General features: G+C 54.7%; 1 protein-coding gene across 1 annotated transcript; it reads right to left on the bottom strand.

Moving 5' to 3' along the window:
• Nucleotides 1–751: 751 nt before the first annotated feature.
• Nucleotides 752–13,026, bottom strand: LOC125042468 (serine-rich adhesin for platelets-like). The gene is made up of 10 exons (XM_047638106.1): nt 12,863–13,026; nt 12,567–12,772; nt 11,602–12,485; nt 10,111–11,484; nt 8,383–9,735; nt 7,848–7,902; nt 3,556–7,589; nt 1,482–3,231; nt 1,108–1,149; nt 752–906 (listed from the first exon to the last, which is right to left on the bottom strand). Exons 1-10 carry the CDS (start codon nt 13,024–13,026, stop codon nt 752–754), a joined length of 10,017 nt encoding a protein of 3,338 aa, XP_047494062.1.
• Nucleotides 13,027–14,596: the final 1,570 nt, after the last annotated feature.

Raw genomic sequence — 14,596 nt, 5'->3', positions numbered from 1 at the left:
TTGTTTATTTTTTCCCTTCGTCGTTCTTTCTAGTCTTTTAGCGAGATTTTGATTTCGTGATCGCTAGTTTCCTGTTTATCGTACCGTTGTCTTTCGCCTGTAGCTTCGTAGGTTTCTAACGAGGGAGGGTGGGAAGGGGGGGTGAGGAAGAGTCAAAAGTCATTAAGCTGATTGAATAAGTAAGCATAAACAAAACAAAGCGTCTACCACTTGCATCAGATCGACTCGTTCATTCATGGGGGTAGGGGGGGGGGCGGGGGGAGGAACAACTCTCTGCTTCTCTTCCTCTTCCCCTCCCTCTCCCTTTCCCTCCGACCGCTTCCCCCCTTTAGTCTCTACCCTTGCCGTCCTTCCCCTAGCCTTTCCGGTCCCCCCTCCCCCCTCGACTCTTCCCCCTTCCCCTACCGACCCCTCCTCCTTCGCTCTCTCCCCTTCCTCTTCCCTTCCCTCCCCCTTGCTTTCTCCCCCTCCCCCACGATCTCCCGCTCCTCCCCCTCCTCCCCTCCTCCCCTCCTCCTCCTCCTCCTCCTCCTCCTCCTCCTCCTCCTCCTCCTCCTCCTCCTCCTCCTCCTCCTCCTCCTCCTCCTCCTCCTCCTCCTCCTCCTCCTCCTCCTCCTCCTCCTCCTCCTCCTCCTCCTCCTCCTCCTCCTCCTCCTCCTCCTCCTCCTCCTCCTCCTCCTCCTCCTCCTCCTCCTCCTCCTCCTCCTCCTCCTCCACCCCCCACCCTCCCCTCCAGTCGGCAGCAACCCCCTTACATAAACACTGGAAGTCGAGGATCAGGTGTTGAGCGCGAGTAACCCGAGTTGGCCGAGGTTCCAAAGGTCGACTCCAAACACGGCGGAGATTTTATGCGCCATAAAGCCAGGCTTGGGACGCTCCTCCTTCCTCTGTTTGAAGGAAACGTGGCTTTTCAACGATGAGAAATGGGATTTTAAGAACGCAAGACGCGATGGCCGTTCGTCGGTAGTTTACAGGCATAGTTCATGTACAGGTAAATCAGTATTGAGTAATTTATAACATTGACATTGTTCTGTGAGTAAACTGCGTCGTACTGATTTTATGCATCAGTATGAAATCCACCTCATAAATTCAACTGTAAATAAATACAACTTGTGCGACTCAACGCAACAGAAGCAAATTCATGCACGTCTAGGCGGCAGAATACAATTTAAAACACGTGTTCAGCCAAGCGCGCTAAAGCATGACATCCTATAAAAAGCAATGGCGAAAATAAATAACCCTAAATGGTGGAGTTAATCTGAATCTACCATTCAGCTCTGCTTAAGCTTTTCTCGGCCGTTATGACATTCTTTACAAAGCGGATTCCTAATTCGTGATTCGCTGCATCTAACAGTCCTTTCGCATGATTTTAAAGCGGATACTAACTGTACGAAGGATCGGATGTGGGTGTAGGTGTAGGAGTCACCGTCGGCGGAGGAGGGAGGAGGGAGTGCCTCCTTCCCTCCTTCTTTCAGGCTCACCTCTGCATCCCTCCACCCCAGAGTCCGTCATCGGGTCCCCCTGCGCCGGCGCGTCCTTGACAGGGCCGTCGAGCAGGGGAGCGTCCGGGGCCAGCTGGCTGTGCGCCCTTTGCCTGCTCTGGACAGCGGCCTGCTGTTGGACTGCTTCCTGCAGGACGATGTCTTGGAGCGTCGTGTCCTGAAGTGTGGAGTCCTGAAGTGTGGAGTCCTGGAGTGTGGTGTCTTGAAGGGTGATATCTAAAAGGGTTGTTTCTTGGCTCGTGCTGTCATGAAACGAAGTATCCTGGAGTTTGACTTCGTAAATGGCCGCGTCCTTGAGGGACGAATTATCTAGACTGGCATCTTTGACCGGCCATTGAATGGGATGGTTCTCGTATATCGGCTCCTGAACGGGAGGTTTCACGCGGATATCCTGGACGGAGATACATGATGCACCCTTTTTCGCCGAAGGGTTCTGGGGCGGTGATTTGTTTACCAGTGCTCCACCCTGGTTGGAATTCAGCGTCTCTCGAGGAGATCCCTTACGATCTGAGGTCGCTGAAGGCTTTTCCTGAGGCCTTTCATTCTGCTGCGGATTGATCTGACAAGTCTCCTGAAGAAATGAGTCTTGGTCCCGAGCTTCTTCGAGAATCTTGCTATGAAGCGCCCCTATGAGGAAAGACTCGTCCTGGAGCGAGGCCCCCTGGGGATGCACCCCGAGGAGCGACTGCTCGGGGACCGACCCGCCCACTATGTCGCTGAGGGCGGATCCCCAGTACTGCCGGTGACGACGATGGTGATGACGGTGCTGACGGTCGGGCCGACGGATGACCTGAGCATCATGGTAGCCCTCGGGGTCATGCGGGAGGCTGGCAGACCTGCTGAAGACCTCATGAGGCGCCTCCTCGCCAGCCTGGTCCACGTACGGAACGCTCGCCGCCCGCGCTGGCTCGGGCGTGGGCGCAGGAGCGGGATCGTCGAAGGTAAATACGAGAGGTTGTGAGAAATTGATGCTCTGGGCACGGCACGCGGCGCAGTTGGGCATGGGGCATACGGCGCTCGGGGAGGCTAGGATGGACTCCTGGCTAGCCTGGGATGCGTCTCGAGGCGCCGGCGGAAACCTTTCTGTGATACGACGTCGAACCTCCGCCAATTCAGAGTCGACACTCGCCGTCGAATCCGAGTCGCTGGGGCGCTCCGTCTCTCTCTTAGCTGTGGGAGTTGGAGTCGGATCAGGTTCTAGTTCGGGCTCAGGTTCCGGCTTTGCGTCTTTTGTTATTTTGGCGGCCTCGGGCTCCTTCTTCTTCGTTTCTATAACTTCTACCTTTAACCGGAAACTTTCACTGGAGCCATTAAACTGATCTACTTTAATTGTGCGTGTGACTTCCCTCGAGATGACGGGCGTGTCGAGAAATGCACTCTCGCCGTCCCCGGGATCCGGAGACTCCTGCGCGTCAACCACGCTAAGAATGGTGTCGAGCAGCTCGCTGTAAAAGTCTGTATCCCCGGCCGTGACGCCCATCTGCTCCGGAGTGGGCGTCGGGCCGCCGTCGTCATCGAAGCTCGCGTGGAGACTGCTTTTCTCCGCCATCTCGGCCTCGCCATTTCTCGCGACGTCCTCAACAATCGAATTCGTTTCCGAGGATGTGTAGACCTTCATTTCCTCAGGCCCTTGGCTCGAGATCAAACTCGTCCTGCTGGGAATCGTCACCTGACTTTTGGTCAGTTCCGAATCCATCCCGGAGATCATGCTGTCGGTGTTGGTCTCGTCCTTTTGACAACACTTTACAGTTATGTCTTCAACCCTTATGTCAGCTCCCTCCCCGCATTCTCCTCTTCCCCCCTTCCATTCTCCCTTCTCTCTTCCTTCTTCTCCTCCTCTGCTTTCTCCTCGCCCTCTTTCTCCTCCTTTCCCCCCTCCTCCTCTTACCTCTCCTCCTCCTCCTCCTCCTCCTCCTCTTCCCTCTACTCCTCCTGCTCTTCCCTCTACTCCTCCTCCTCTTCCCTCTACTCCTCCTCCTCCCCCTTCTCTTTTTCCATCTCCTATCTTTCCTCCTCCTCCTGTTAGTTCTCCTCTTCCCCCTCCATCATGCACAAGTTCAAGACGTGTCACTCCATGCCCCTCGGAGGTGCCACTTGCTCTTCCGCTTTCCGAAGTGGAGGACTGATTTTTCTGTGACGATTTGCTCCTCGTGCTGGATCGGAGGAAAATGCCCGAGATGCCCCTGGTGGGCGTCTCTGGTTGAGCCGACGCCTCGCTCCCCTCACGCCCTCTGTACGTGTCGTCGTCCTCATCGCCGGACTCTTCGCCGATCGTGTGGACTCCCGACCTAACAGACAGATCTAACATCGAGTTCGTGTTGCTAGAAATGCAAGGTGCGCAACTCTGAAGAATTCTATCTATGCGGCTACTCTTACTAGTATTACTACTAGCACTAATGGAACTATGACACCGTCTATCCAAGTCGCGCATCTCAGGCCTCGACGCCTCCGAAGTATCGAGGTCGTGGGAACTCTCGCACGTGTGAGACGCCTGTTCCTTGTCTACGTCCCCCTTGCCGTGCTTGGAGCCCTTCCTGGGGTCTCCCCCGATGGAGTAGGACCGTCTGCGTTCGCCGGGGAGCTCGCTGTCGAAGTAGTGGAGCTTCTGCAGTCTCACCCCCGTTATGTCTGATTTTTGCTTCTTCAGAATACCGACGCGGACGCCTTTCTGGCGCATGTAGTTGGATTTCTGTTTCTCGACACGACTTTCCGACTCGGGCTGCTTCCTCCTGAGCGAGGCTTTCTCGTAAGTCGGACGACGCACTGATAACGCGTCAGAGGAGGGCTTCGGGGGCTTCCCTGTTACCACAGGAGTCACGGGAGGCTCCAAGGTCTCGAGAACCCTGGCCTCGGATCTAAGTTCTGTGACTTTGGTTTCGACGGTGTTGGAATCAATGATTCTCGAACTAATAATGCCTGATTCGGCGGTTTTCAGATCTATGAATTTGGGCTCCGAATCTCTTTGCTCGTTAGCAACACACTCTTCGTAGGTATTTTCTTTGGACACGCACACATCTTGCAATGGCAGGAATTCCCCCATGATACCTACATCCCCAAAGGAAGTTTCAAGCAAGACCCCCGGAGGAGGAAGGTTCTCGTAAATATGGACAACTTTCGCTACAAGCTTTCTGGAATGATCTATGGGTGTGGAGGTATGTTCTAGCTCATAGTCCATAAACTGTGTCGGAACCTCTGCTGTTCCGCTCCTGCAGAACAAAACGTCTGGGACATTCTCATAAATGTGACTGTCAATTGGTGCACTACTGATTACAGACATGTTCGTACCTTTTGCGTCATCCTGTTGACCCAGGAATTCCTCCGGAACGTCTTCCACTGGCTGAATCACCTCTGCCTCAATCGGCTCCAAAACTTCGGTTTCGATATTTTCCACGGAGGACATTGGTATGGCTTCCTCGACAGGTGATTCCTCTATAGGAAGGTTGTCATTATTTGAAAGTCCGAGATCACTCAATACTTCTGTTTGATCCTCCTCCTTTTCTTCTTTTCCTTTTTCCTTCGTGGTTTCACTGTCATCCTGTGGCTCGGCTTCGCCCTCGTCCTCGTGCTCGTCGTCCTTGGAGGGGGACATGAGCTCGAGAACGTTCTCCCTCGAGTCCTTCTTCTTGAGGACGCCCACAATGCGGCAGGCCGAGCTGCTCTTCGGGAGCGGCGCGCTGTCGATGGGGTTGGTGATCTCAACGCAGCTGAGACTGGAGAGCCGGATGTTTTCCACACTCCGGCTCTTCATCCTCACCTTCCCCGATACTCCGCGCGTGAAGATCTGGCTCACAGCGGACTTGTGTTCGGCGCTCGACGTCGCCGCGGCCGCCAGCTGGTCGGTGAGAAATTCGCTCTCGGTCCGGCTTCTCCTGATCGAAGGCGGGCGAGCTCTTTCCGTCCCGCTGGACTCATCGGCGGCGACAAAACTTCCTTCGGATATCGTCTTGGTCAACCGCCTGTGACCTGACATTAGCTTGTGCGCGGTGGTCGTGCGGCAAAGCACTTTTTCGTCGTCCATTTCTTCCTCTCGTGGCGAGGCAGTGACCTCTCTCGGCTCATCCCCGATAACTCTCGCGGGAGGAGGAAGGATATTTGCATACATGTGCTCAGGTACTTGCTCCTCTGATTCTCTGGTTTGTGTGTTGTGAGGCACCTCGACGGCCTCGCAATACGCAGTTTCCGACTTTGTCACAACAACTTCCACGGAGACGTCCTTTCTCCTGTCCTCCTCAGAGACTGCAACTTCTTCATGACGCTCGTCCTCGGCCGTCAGTGTTTCGTTCTGGTCTGGCTCCTCAGTACTCTGCTCTTCGGGTTCTTGTGCCTCGACGTCCTCTTTGATTTCTTCCTTTGGCTGCGAAGCTTCGGTCTGTTTGTCATCCACAGAGGCTTCGTCCGACACGTCTTCCTGCAAGTCCCTTGCACCTCTAAACACTACTCTTTCTTCCCTCACTAAACCTTTGCCCTTAACGAAGTTAAACTCAACTGTACGGGTTTCCTTACTCTGCACTGTTCTCCTGAGCAGTGGACTTCTCACGGTCCCCTCGGCCTGCGCGTCTTTTATTTCGGTTTTCCCTTCTGCCGCCTCGGCCGAAGGTTCAAGAGGGGTTATTTGGGATACGAGGTTCACCGACGATTCGTCGCGACTTGAAAAGCCTCTGACCCTCGCCGGGCTTTCCTTCGCTCCCACACTGGCATCCTCCCCCTCCCCCACGGCCGCGTTCGTCGCCGCTGCGTCTCTGTTCGACGTTGATCCTTCCGGGGACACTCCGGGGTGGTCGTCGGCATCTGGCTTTCGGGGAGCCATTTCGGCCTTGGTTCCTGTGTCATCTTGCTGTGTCTCGTCCTTTCCCTTGGGTGTGGTGGGGGAGATGTCCCGCCGCAACACCTGTTGTGTCTTGTACGTCTCCCCAATTTTGCTTTTCGCTTCCTCCTCCTTCTGCATGATAATTTCCTTCACTATCCCCTTCTTCACCTTTGCCGGTCCTTCCTCGTACCTTCTCTCTTCCCTCACGCTTTCGTTCACGAGCACATTGTCAGTCCTACTGCTAATCAGTGTCTCTTCACAAATCTTCACTCGCGTCTCCACGTCGATTTTCTCATCATCAAGTATACCTCTTTCCTCCTCTTCAAAAGCTGCCGTCTCCAACGAGGTCGTACTCAATGCCTCGGTTAATATTTCACCTCTCTTCTCGTCGCTTCCACCTTCTTCGTTAGTATCATCTTCATTCACACTCCCTTCTCGCTTCCCTGTCTCGCCTCTATTCATGTCTTTATCTAATTCCCCTCCGGCCGTTGCCTTCTCTACCTCCACCTCCTCCTCATTCTCCCCTCCGGCGATGGTATCGTTACCTTGGCCCGGTCTCAGGTTACCATCATCAGGTATTGTGTTCACAGATCCGGTGTGATCGGTAATGCTCGCGTGATTGTAAGTCTCGTCGCGAGAGGGCAGGACGGTCGATCCGTCGTCACTCTTATCGTCTGCAACTGTGTCATACAAGTGGATGTTTCTCCCCTTTGCCTCTTCCTCGACGGGGAGACTTTTCTTCTCATCCTCATCCTTCTCAGTGACTTTTGACTGACCCTTCAGTGTTTCCTGTCCTTCCAGCTTTCCTTCACCAGAATCTTCCTCAGTGCCTTCCTCTTCGCGTGATTCCTTGGCCGATTTCGTCAGGAAGGGAAAGGCCTCGCGCGTGATGTCCCTCGTGAAGCTGACGTCGTGCGTTGCATCGGGTGTGACGTCGTCTTCAGAACCTTCCTTCGCGTCCTCTGAGGACTTGTCGCCCTCCGTGCTTGCCGACTTACTTCGGAAGCTGGATCCCGACGCCCTCCGGAGGTCGCTCTTGGAGCCCGCCCGGAAATGCTCGTGCAGCACCTTCTCATTCCTGAGGATTTCTCGAGGCTTCTGCTGCTGAGACTCGAAAAACTGAATGATTTCCGAGTCAAGTTTTCCGCTCATCTTGGAGGTGATGAGGATGTAGCGCTGCTGACGCTGCTCCTGCATCGCCCGGCTCTCCACGAAGGACTCCAGGCGCTGGCGGCAGTCGGACATCTCTCTCCGCAAAGCTTTCAAGGGCTTTGGTTTCCCTGTCATAGGAAGATCATTTGCTTCCTTGGCTTTCCCCCCGTCCACTTCATTATTATTCGTCTTATCTCTCTCCTTTTCCTCGCCCTTCACCTTTTCATTCCTATTTTCTTTATCCTTCTCTACATCTTCACTTTCTCTGTCTCTCTTTCCTTTTTCCTTCTCTTTCTCATCTTTCCCTTTTGCCTTATCCCCCTTCTCATCTTTCTCATTTTCTTTTTCCTTCTTTTCCCCAAGTTCGCCTGTAGCAATGCCCTCACCCGGTGTCTCCTCACCCAGTGTCGTGGCGTCGTCCTCTGCATTCTTGACGTTATCCTTTGCACATAAGAGAATTACCGTCCCTTCTTTCATGGTTTCCCTCACGGCTCGCCCTGGGTGTTTTACCTTTCTCCCTGACACATCAGGAGAATTAACATCGTCTCCTATCTTTCCCTCGTCCTCTTCATCAGGTGTTTTTTCTTCTTTCTCCTCTTGTGTGTTTTCTTCTCCCTTAGCTTTCTTTTCCCTAGGTCTCGGAAAAATCTTTTGTCTTCCATCTTCGGGTGTTCCTTCACCTCCTTTGCACGGTGAACTCTTTTCATCTTTCTTTAACATGACCCTTTCTTCCTCCTCCTCGACTGCTTTCTCTTCTCCTCTTTCTACGTCTGACATTTTTTCCTCTCTTCTGCTGGAGTCTCTTTTCTCGATGGAATCCGCGAGTAATGTAGACGGGGGACTACCGTCTTTTGCCGTTTTTGCGTTTTCCTTATTCTGTTTTATTTTCTGGAGGAACTCTGGCGCTCTGCCGTTCCTCACCTTATCCACGCTTAGGCTTCTTTGGCGCTCGAAGGTGGAGGTGGGTCTGGGTGACCTCTGACACCCGTACGTCACGATAGGTTTCACGATCCTTGGAGAGGCAGGGACGGGGGACGTGCGTGATGTTACGAATTTCGTGGGTGAAGATCTCAGGCCGATCCTCGGAGACACTCGCGGTGACATCCTCCTCGGAGAGGCCGAGCGCGAGGAGCCTATCCTCGGCGAATCAGGTCTGGGTGACCCCACTCTAGACGAAGACCCTAGCCTGGGCGAGACTGCCCCGGGGGGACTCTGGTACCGTGACCCTATAGGAGACTGCCTTGGGGACGTGCGACTACTCGAGGAGTCTCTCCTGTGACTGCTAAACATGCGGCCTTTGTGGAGTTGGGGCGAGCGACACATCCTCTCGATCCTGGGGGAAGGCATGACCTTATTCTCGTCCTTGTTCCCCGTCCCCCGCGAGTCCCCCTTGTTGCTTTCGTTCGCCCACGCAAAGTACTTCCCCCTGGGCCCGCCTCCGCCGCTCCTCTTGGTCTCCGTTTTGCTAACTTTGACGCAGCTGTGTTTAGTGAAGTGCCGACGCCCTTCCTGAGTGCCGGCGCTCTCTTCTCCGGGGGCATGGCTGTCTGTCGACGCCTCCGACTGGCTCCCGTCTCCTTCAATACTCTTTCTCCGCCTTCCCTTCCTCGCTGTTTGCTGCCACGCAACTCCGTTCCGGCCGTTGCTTCGAGCTCTGCCGGCCCATTTAGGCGCGCCCTTGGCTTCCTCCTGTGCCTCGCCCTTCCCTGCCTCTCGCTCCTGCCGGTGCTCGCAGTCCTTGTCGCTTCCGTGCCGAGGAAACCTTGAGCTGTCAAAAATCACCGTTCGATCCTTCTGGGAGACGTCGAGACGGCCGAGGTTCTGCTGCCGCTTCTTCACCTGCGCCGTCGTCATGCTGAATTTCCGCGACACGACCAGCTCCTGCACGACCTTGGCTAGCTGGGGCGTCGACCATGGTCCCTCCAAGCTATCCTGATCGACATCATCCTCGGAGGAACTACGGCCGACGGGTCTATCCTGTTCTCTCGGGCGCGCTCGGGACTCGCTCCTCCTTCCTTCTCCTCTTCCCTTCCCCTCCGCGCAATTTCGCTCACTTTCTGTCTTACTTTCGTGGTTTCCTTTATTTTCGTTCACTGCATTTTCTAGAGTTTCATGAGACGGTGTCCTAGAGTCTTGTGAAGACAAGCTGCTTCTAGAATAAATACGTGTTCTTTTGTTGTTGTTTGTGACGTCATCAACTGGTTCTGTGACGTCACCGGAAGTCACTGCTAAATGTTCAACGACGTCAGCGTCTCTGGAAGACGTGCAGATGTCCTGTGGTTCGTCAACGCAAATGATTCTAGACTGGATATTTGTTTCCTCTAAATCATCACTGGAACACGCTCGCGGATCACTTTCACTTTCACCGTTTCTTTCATTTTCCACACAGACATTTTTCACAGTTCCCGAAGTCGCACCGTCACGCACTCTCTCTCGTATTGCACTGCCAAACCTCCCCCGCTCCCTGTCAACCGACGCGCTGCAAGACGGCCCGCACGCCACCCTATCCCGACCAGTCACCGCGGACAACTGATGCGTTCTCACACCACCACCACCGCCGCCACCACCACCACCTCCTCCTCCCCCTTCTCCTCCCCCTCTTCCTCCCCTCACCACTTCCCTCCCCTCCTTCTCCTCCTCCTCCTCCACCGCGGCCACGAAGCTTTTAGGATCACCAGGCTCAGGTTCCACGTTCCCCCTGGTCACGGATGAAGATGCGACGATAGAACGACCACCAGCACCTTGTTCCTCGGGGAGAGCTTCTGACGAGGACGACGACGTCGGCGGAGGAGGGGATTTTGCGTCGTTCTGGAAGGTCACCGAGAGTTTTCTCACGCGCTCCGTCGTCCTGGGGGAGTCTCCTTCGCCCTCTGACGTGCTCCCGCGAGCGGAGTCGTCGTCCTGCACCTTCAGAAGCTTCGAGCCTTTAATGCACGAGATAAGCGTCTCGGAACTGCCCTCCCTCGATCTTGAGGGATCCCTAGGCACATCGGACGACCTTGTGAACCTACTTGTACTGTCAGAAAACCTGGAATACTTACGGGTCGTTCTGTCGTGGTAGAAGGGGTCGTACGTGTCTCGAGAAGAGCTCACGGATATCCTAGTTTCGGAGTCGCCGCTGGCGGGTCGCACCAGGATCTCCTTCTTCGTCAGAGACGAGCTCCTCGACCCTGAAGACACCTCTAGGATTCTCGACGTGGTCTCCTCGATGGTGTGTGTGATGTGGGAAGCCCCATCCGCCTTCTCCTCCCAAGTCCTCCTGAAGGACCTGGGCTTGGGTTGAGGCCTCCTGTACTCGCTCCTGCTCTCCTGCACCTCTTTCATGATCTTCTTAGCGATGTCGGAGAACTGCAGCGATCTCGTGGAACGGCGGGAGACGTACTCTCGATCAGTGCCGTTCTTCTCGAAGGCGAAAGAAGCAGCAGCGGCGGCGGCGTTCCTCTCCCCTCTCCTCTTTTCAAGGAAGCTCCTTGCCCTTGCATTGAGTCTGTCGTAGGTCCTTCTGGCGGGGCGGCTGTCACTATCTCCTTGCGCCTCGCCCTCGTCCCTCGCCTTCGCCTCTTCCGCGCTGAAGTCTTCGTCGTTATCGGAATTTTCGCTCAGCAGTCGCTCTGCCCTTCTCCCATTACCCTCCGACTCCCGCCGAGCTTCTCCGCCGTCTGGTTCTGCGCTCTCCTTCCCCGAGTCTGCCTGGCTCTCCTCGCCTGCTGGGGGAGTCTCCGTCTTCCCCGCACGCGACTCTTGACCGCATCTCGTGTTTTTTCCGCACTTCGCTGCTTCCTCCTCGCCACAGCTATTTTCGCTCGTCGCTACTTCCATCCTCCTGTCGTATTCTCGGCTCCCTCCTCTTTCTGCCTGCTCTGTCGAGACTAGCCACTGACTGCGCCCCTTATCCAGTTTTCCTCTGCCTCTTCCCTTCTTCGAATCGGCTCTCCTGCAAGTCACTTTCTTACGACCTGTGTTCTTGTCTTTGTCTTCGACCGTGCTTTTAGTGACAGACTCCTTGACCGTGTCAGTTTCTACCTCTTTCCCTTTATTTGATTCTTCAGTTTCATTATTATTTGCATTATCCTCATTTCCGTCTTCATTTCCGGTATCCATCGCAGTTTTTTCTTCTGCGCCCCTTTCTTTTATATGTACCTTCTCCCCATCATCTGCCTCTTTTTCAGACGCTTCTTTATCTTCTACTTCTATATTTCCACCTCTTCTTCTCCGCCTCCTCCGATTCTTCCCGACCCTATCGTGATCAGTTTTCTCAAGCTTCCCATTCGCCGCCGACTCCGTCTCCTCCTGGGTCGCTCCGCCGGCCGTCCCATTCGCCTCGACTTTATGTTCTTCCAGATTCCTGATCTTGCCCTTGACGTCCGCCTGCCGGCACTCCTTCTTGGCCTCGTCCTTCTTCCGTTCCCTGGCTGCCGCTAAGATGGCGACGTTCACGCTCGTCTTCGCGTCCTTTGGGTTTTCCATCTTGTCTTCGCCTTCAGTCATCTCCCAGTTCCCTTCTCCTTCGGCCGCTGTCTCATCTTGCCCCACGTCCTTCTCACTGTCCAAGGATGGGTCCTTCTCACTAGCCACAGATGGGTCCTTCTCACTAGCCACAGATGGGTCCTTCTCACTAGCCACGGATGGGTCTTTCTCCCCGGCTAGAGATGGGTCCTTGCATGTCTTTTCCGTTCCGTCGTATTCATGGTCACCGTCACTATCACTGTGATCGTGTTGAGGTACTTCACCGTTCGGTTTTATTTCTTTGTTCTTCTCGTTTTTATCGTTGTCTTTGCTTTCTTCGAGTTTAGTTTTGTGGTTTCCAGCAGGAGATTCTTGGCTCTCGCTGCCGTCGCGTCCCTCCTCGTCGGCGCTGTTTTCTTCGCTCCCGCTGCTGGTGGAGCTGGAGGTGGATTCGGTGGAGCCCGAGGTGGAGGACGAGGAGAGGTTGGCAGAGCCAGAGGTGGAGTTGGAAGAAGTATTGGTGGTGACTGCACTAGAAATGGGCGCGGAAGCCGTGTGCGTGGATATGGTATAGGTAGCTGCGGTGGGGACAGACGAAGAAGAGGAGCTGGAGGCGGAGGCGGTGGAGGACGAGGTGGAGGCGGGCGTAGAGGCCCCACTGCCCTTTTTGCCGCTGTCGCTGTTCTCGCTCACAGTATTGTTTTCGATTTCCGTGTCGACGCCTTCCGAGTCCTCGAAGTCACTCGAATCCGAAGGAGAGCTTGAGACGCCGTCGCCGTCGATGTCCCCTTCCTCGTCCTCGTCCTCATCCTCGTTCGTAACTGCTTTCTCTCGAGATCTACTCTCCTCCTCATCGTCCTCGTCTCTTTCGTTTCCTTCTTCAGAGTCTTCGAATTCCTCTTCGTCCTCCTCACTGTCAGAGGCTCGCTTCCCCCCTGCCCCCCTGCGCGCCGACATGACAGGGTAGCGCCGAGCCAGGCTGCGGCAGGGGGAGGGCGGCGTGTCCTGTGAGTCTTCAGAGTCCTGCGAGTTCGAGTCCCCCCGATCTACACTCTCCTGCGAGCGGGACTTCCCCGGGATGAGGTTTTCCACGTAGTTCCAAAGTCCTTTCCACTCCATGGCGTTGACGTAAAGCAGATCTCGTGCTCACGCCGCGGCCCCTCGCTGACCATGTCTCCCGCAGAAGCTTTCCTCTGGCGCCGGGGTCTCACTAACCTCATGACAGAGCTCTCGCCTCGAGGGAGAAGTGCGCGGCGGCGCGGCAGCTGAGAGGAACGAACGCGCTCGTTCACCGAAACCGAATGTATGGCGGGCACGCCTCCATATCCCTTAAAGGTCGTGTACTGCCGTGCCTCCGGCCTGACAAACGCGCAACTGAAACAGCGTAGCGCCTCCGACCCCCGGCGCACGTAATGCCCATATCGTGTTCTCGCCAGAGTGTCGCGGCTGGGCTGCCACGCACAAAGGCCGACCAACGACCCGTGCGACGACCTGGCACCTGACACGCCACGTCGTACAGCTGACTTCAGAGCAACGACGCACTGAACTGCCTCGCCCCACACGCCGCGTACAAGCTCGAGGTCCCCGTGTCTCCACGTTATTCAAGGGCATCAGTATTTAATATCGACCACTTGTACACCGTTCATACATTCTCGCAGGTTTAACACTCTAAAAACCAGGCGCCATAAAATGCTGAAAAATGCTAATATATCTAAAAGCATGCTCGCAGAAGCTTGTCTCCCCTGTAATGCCAAACGCCCAAACACAGCTATGAAAAGAAAACGTATTCATTCATATTTACATTTAGCGACAAAGACGAAGACGAAGGAGAAGAAGAACAAGAAGAAGAAGGAGGAGAAGAGGAGGAGGAGGAGGAGGAGGAGGAGGAGGAGGAGGAGGAGGAGGAGGAGGAGGAGGAGGAGGAGGAGGAGGAGGAGGAGGAGGAGGAGGAGGAGGAGAAGAAGAAGGAGGAGGAGGAGAAGGAGGAGGAAAAGAAGGAGAAGAAGACGGAAAGCAAACACCTAGAAAACAAAATCATCCACGACCCATACCATCTTCAGGAAATCTACACAAGTAGGCCACCTTCACCAACCCTTCCGGAGGCGGCCCGAGCAAGCGCCCAGACATTACTGCATGGCCGGCCCCCCCGCTCTTCTCGACCCTCTCCTTCCGACTTCGTTTACAAACAAAGACAACAACAACGACAGGATCAATAATAATAATGATGATGATAATATTGATAATAATAACAATAATAGTAATAATAATGATAATAATAAATATAAAATAAAGGAAAATAAAGAAGAAGAAAGGAGTTGGTGCTTGCGCCTGGATCTTGCGCAGCTAACTAAGGCCTGATTCTATATCCCTTAACACTGTGACGTCGACGCTAAACGCTGAGGTGGAGACGATGACGTAATGGTGGGGGGAGGGGGGTTTGGGGAGGGGGCTGGGGTTTTCGAGGGGGAGGAGGGGGGACGAGTTGTGTGGGGTACAGAGAAAGAGGGAAAGAAGGAAGAGAGATAGAGAAATAGCGAGGGAGAGGGAGAAAGAGAGGGAGAGGGAGAGGGAGAGGGAGAGGGAGAGGGAGAGGGAGAGGGAGAGGGAGAGGGAGAGGGAGAGGGAGAGGGAGAAGGAGAGGGAGAGAGAAAGAGAGAGAGAGAGAGAGAGAGAGAGAGAGAGAGAGAGA

Source organism: Penaeus chinensis, chromosome 32 (genome assembly GCF_019202785.1).
Source record: "Penaeus chinensis breed Huanghai No. 1 chromosome 32, ASM1920278v2, whole genome shotgun sequence".
NCBI lineage: Eukaryota > Metazoa > Arthropoda > Malacostraca > Decapoda > Penaeidae > Penaeus > Penaeus chinensis.
Note: the sequence above shows the minus strand (reverse complement) of the source record. Positions and strands in the feature narration are given on the sequence as shown.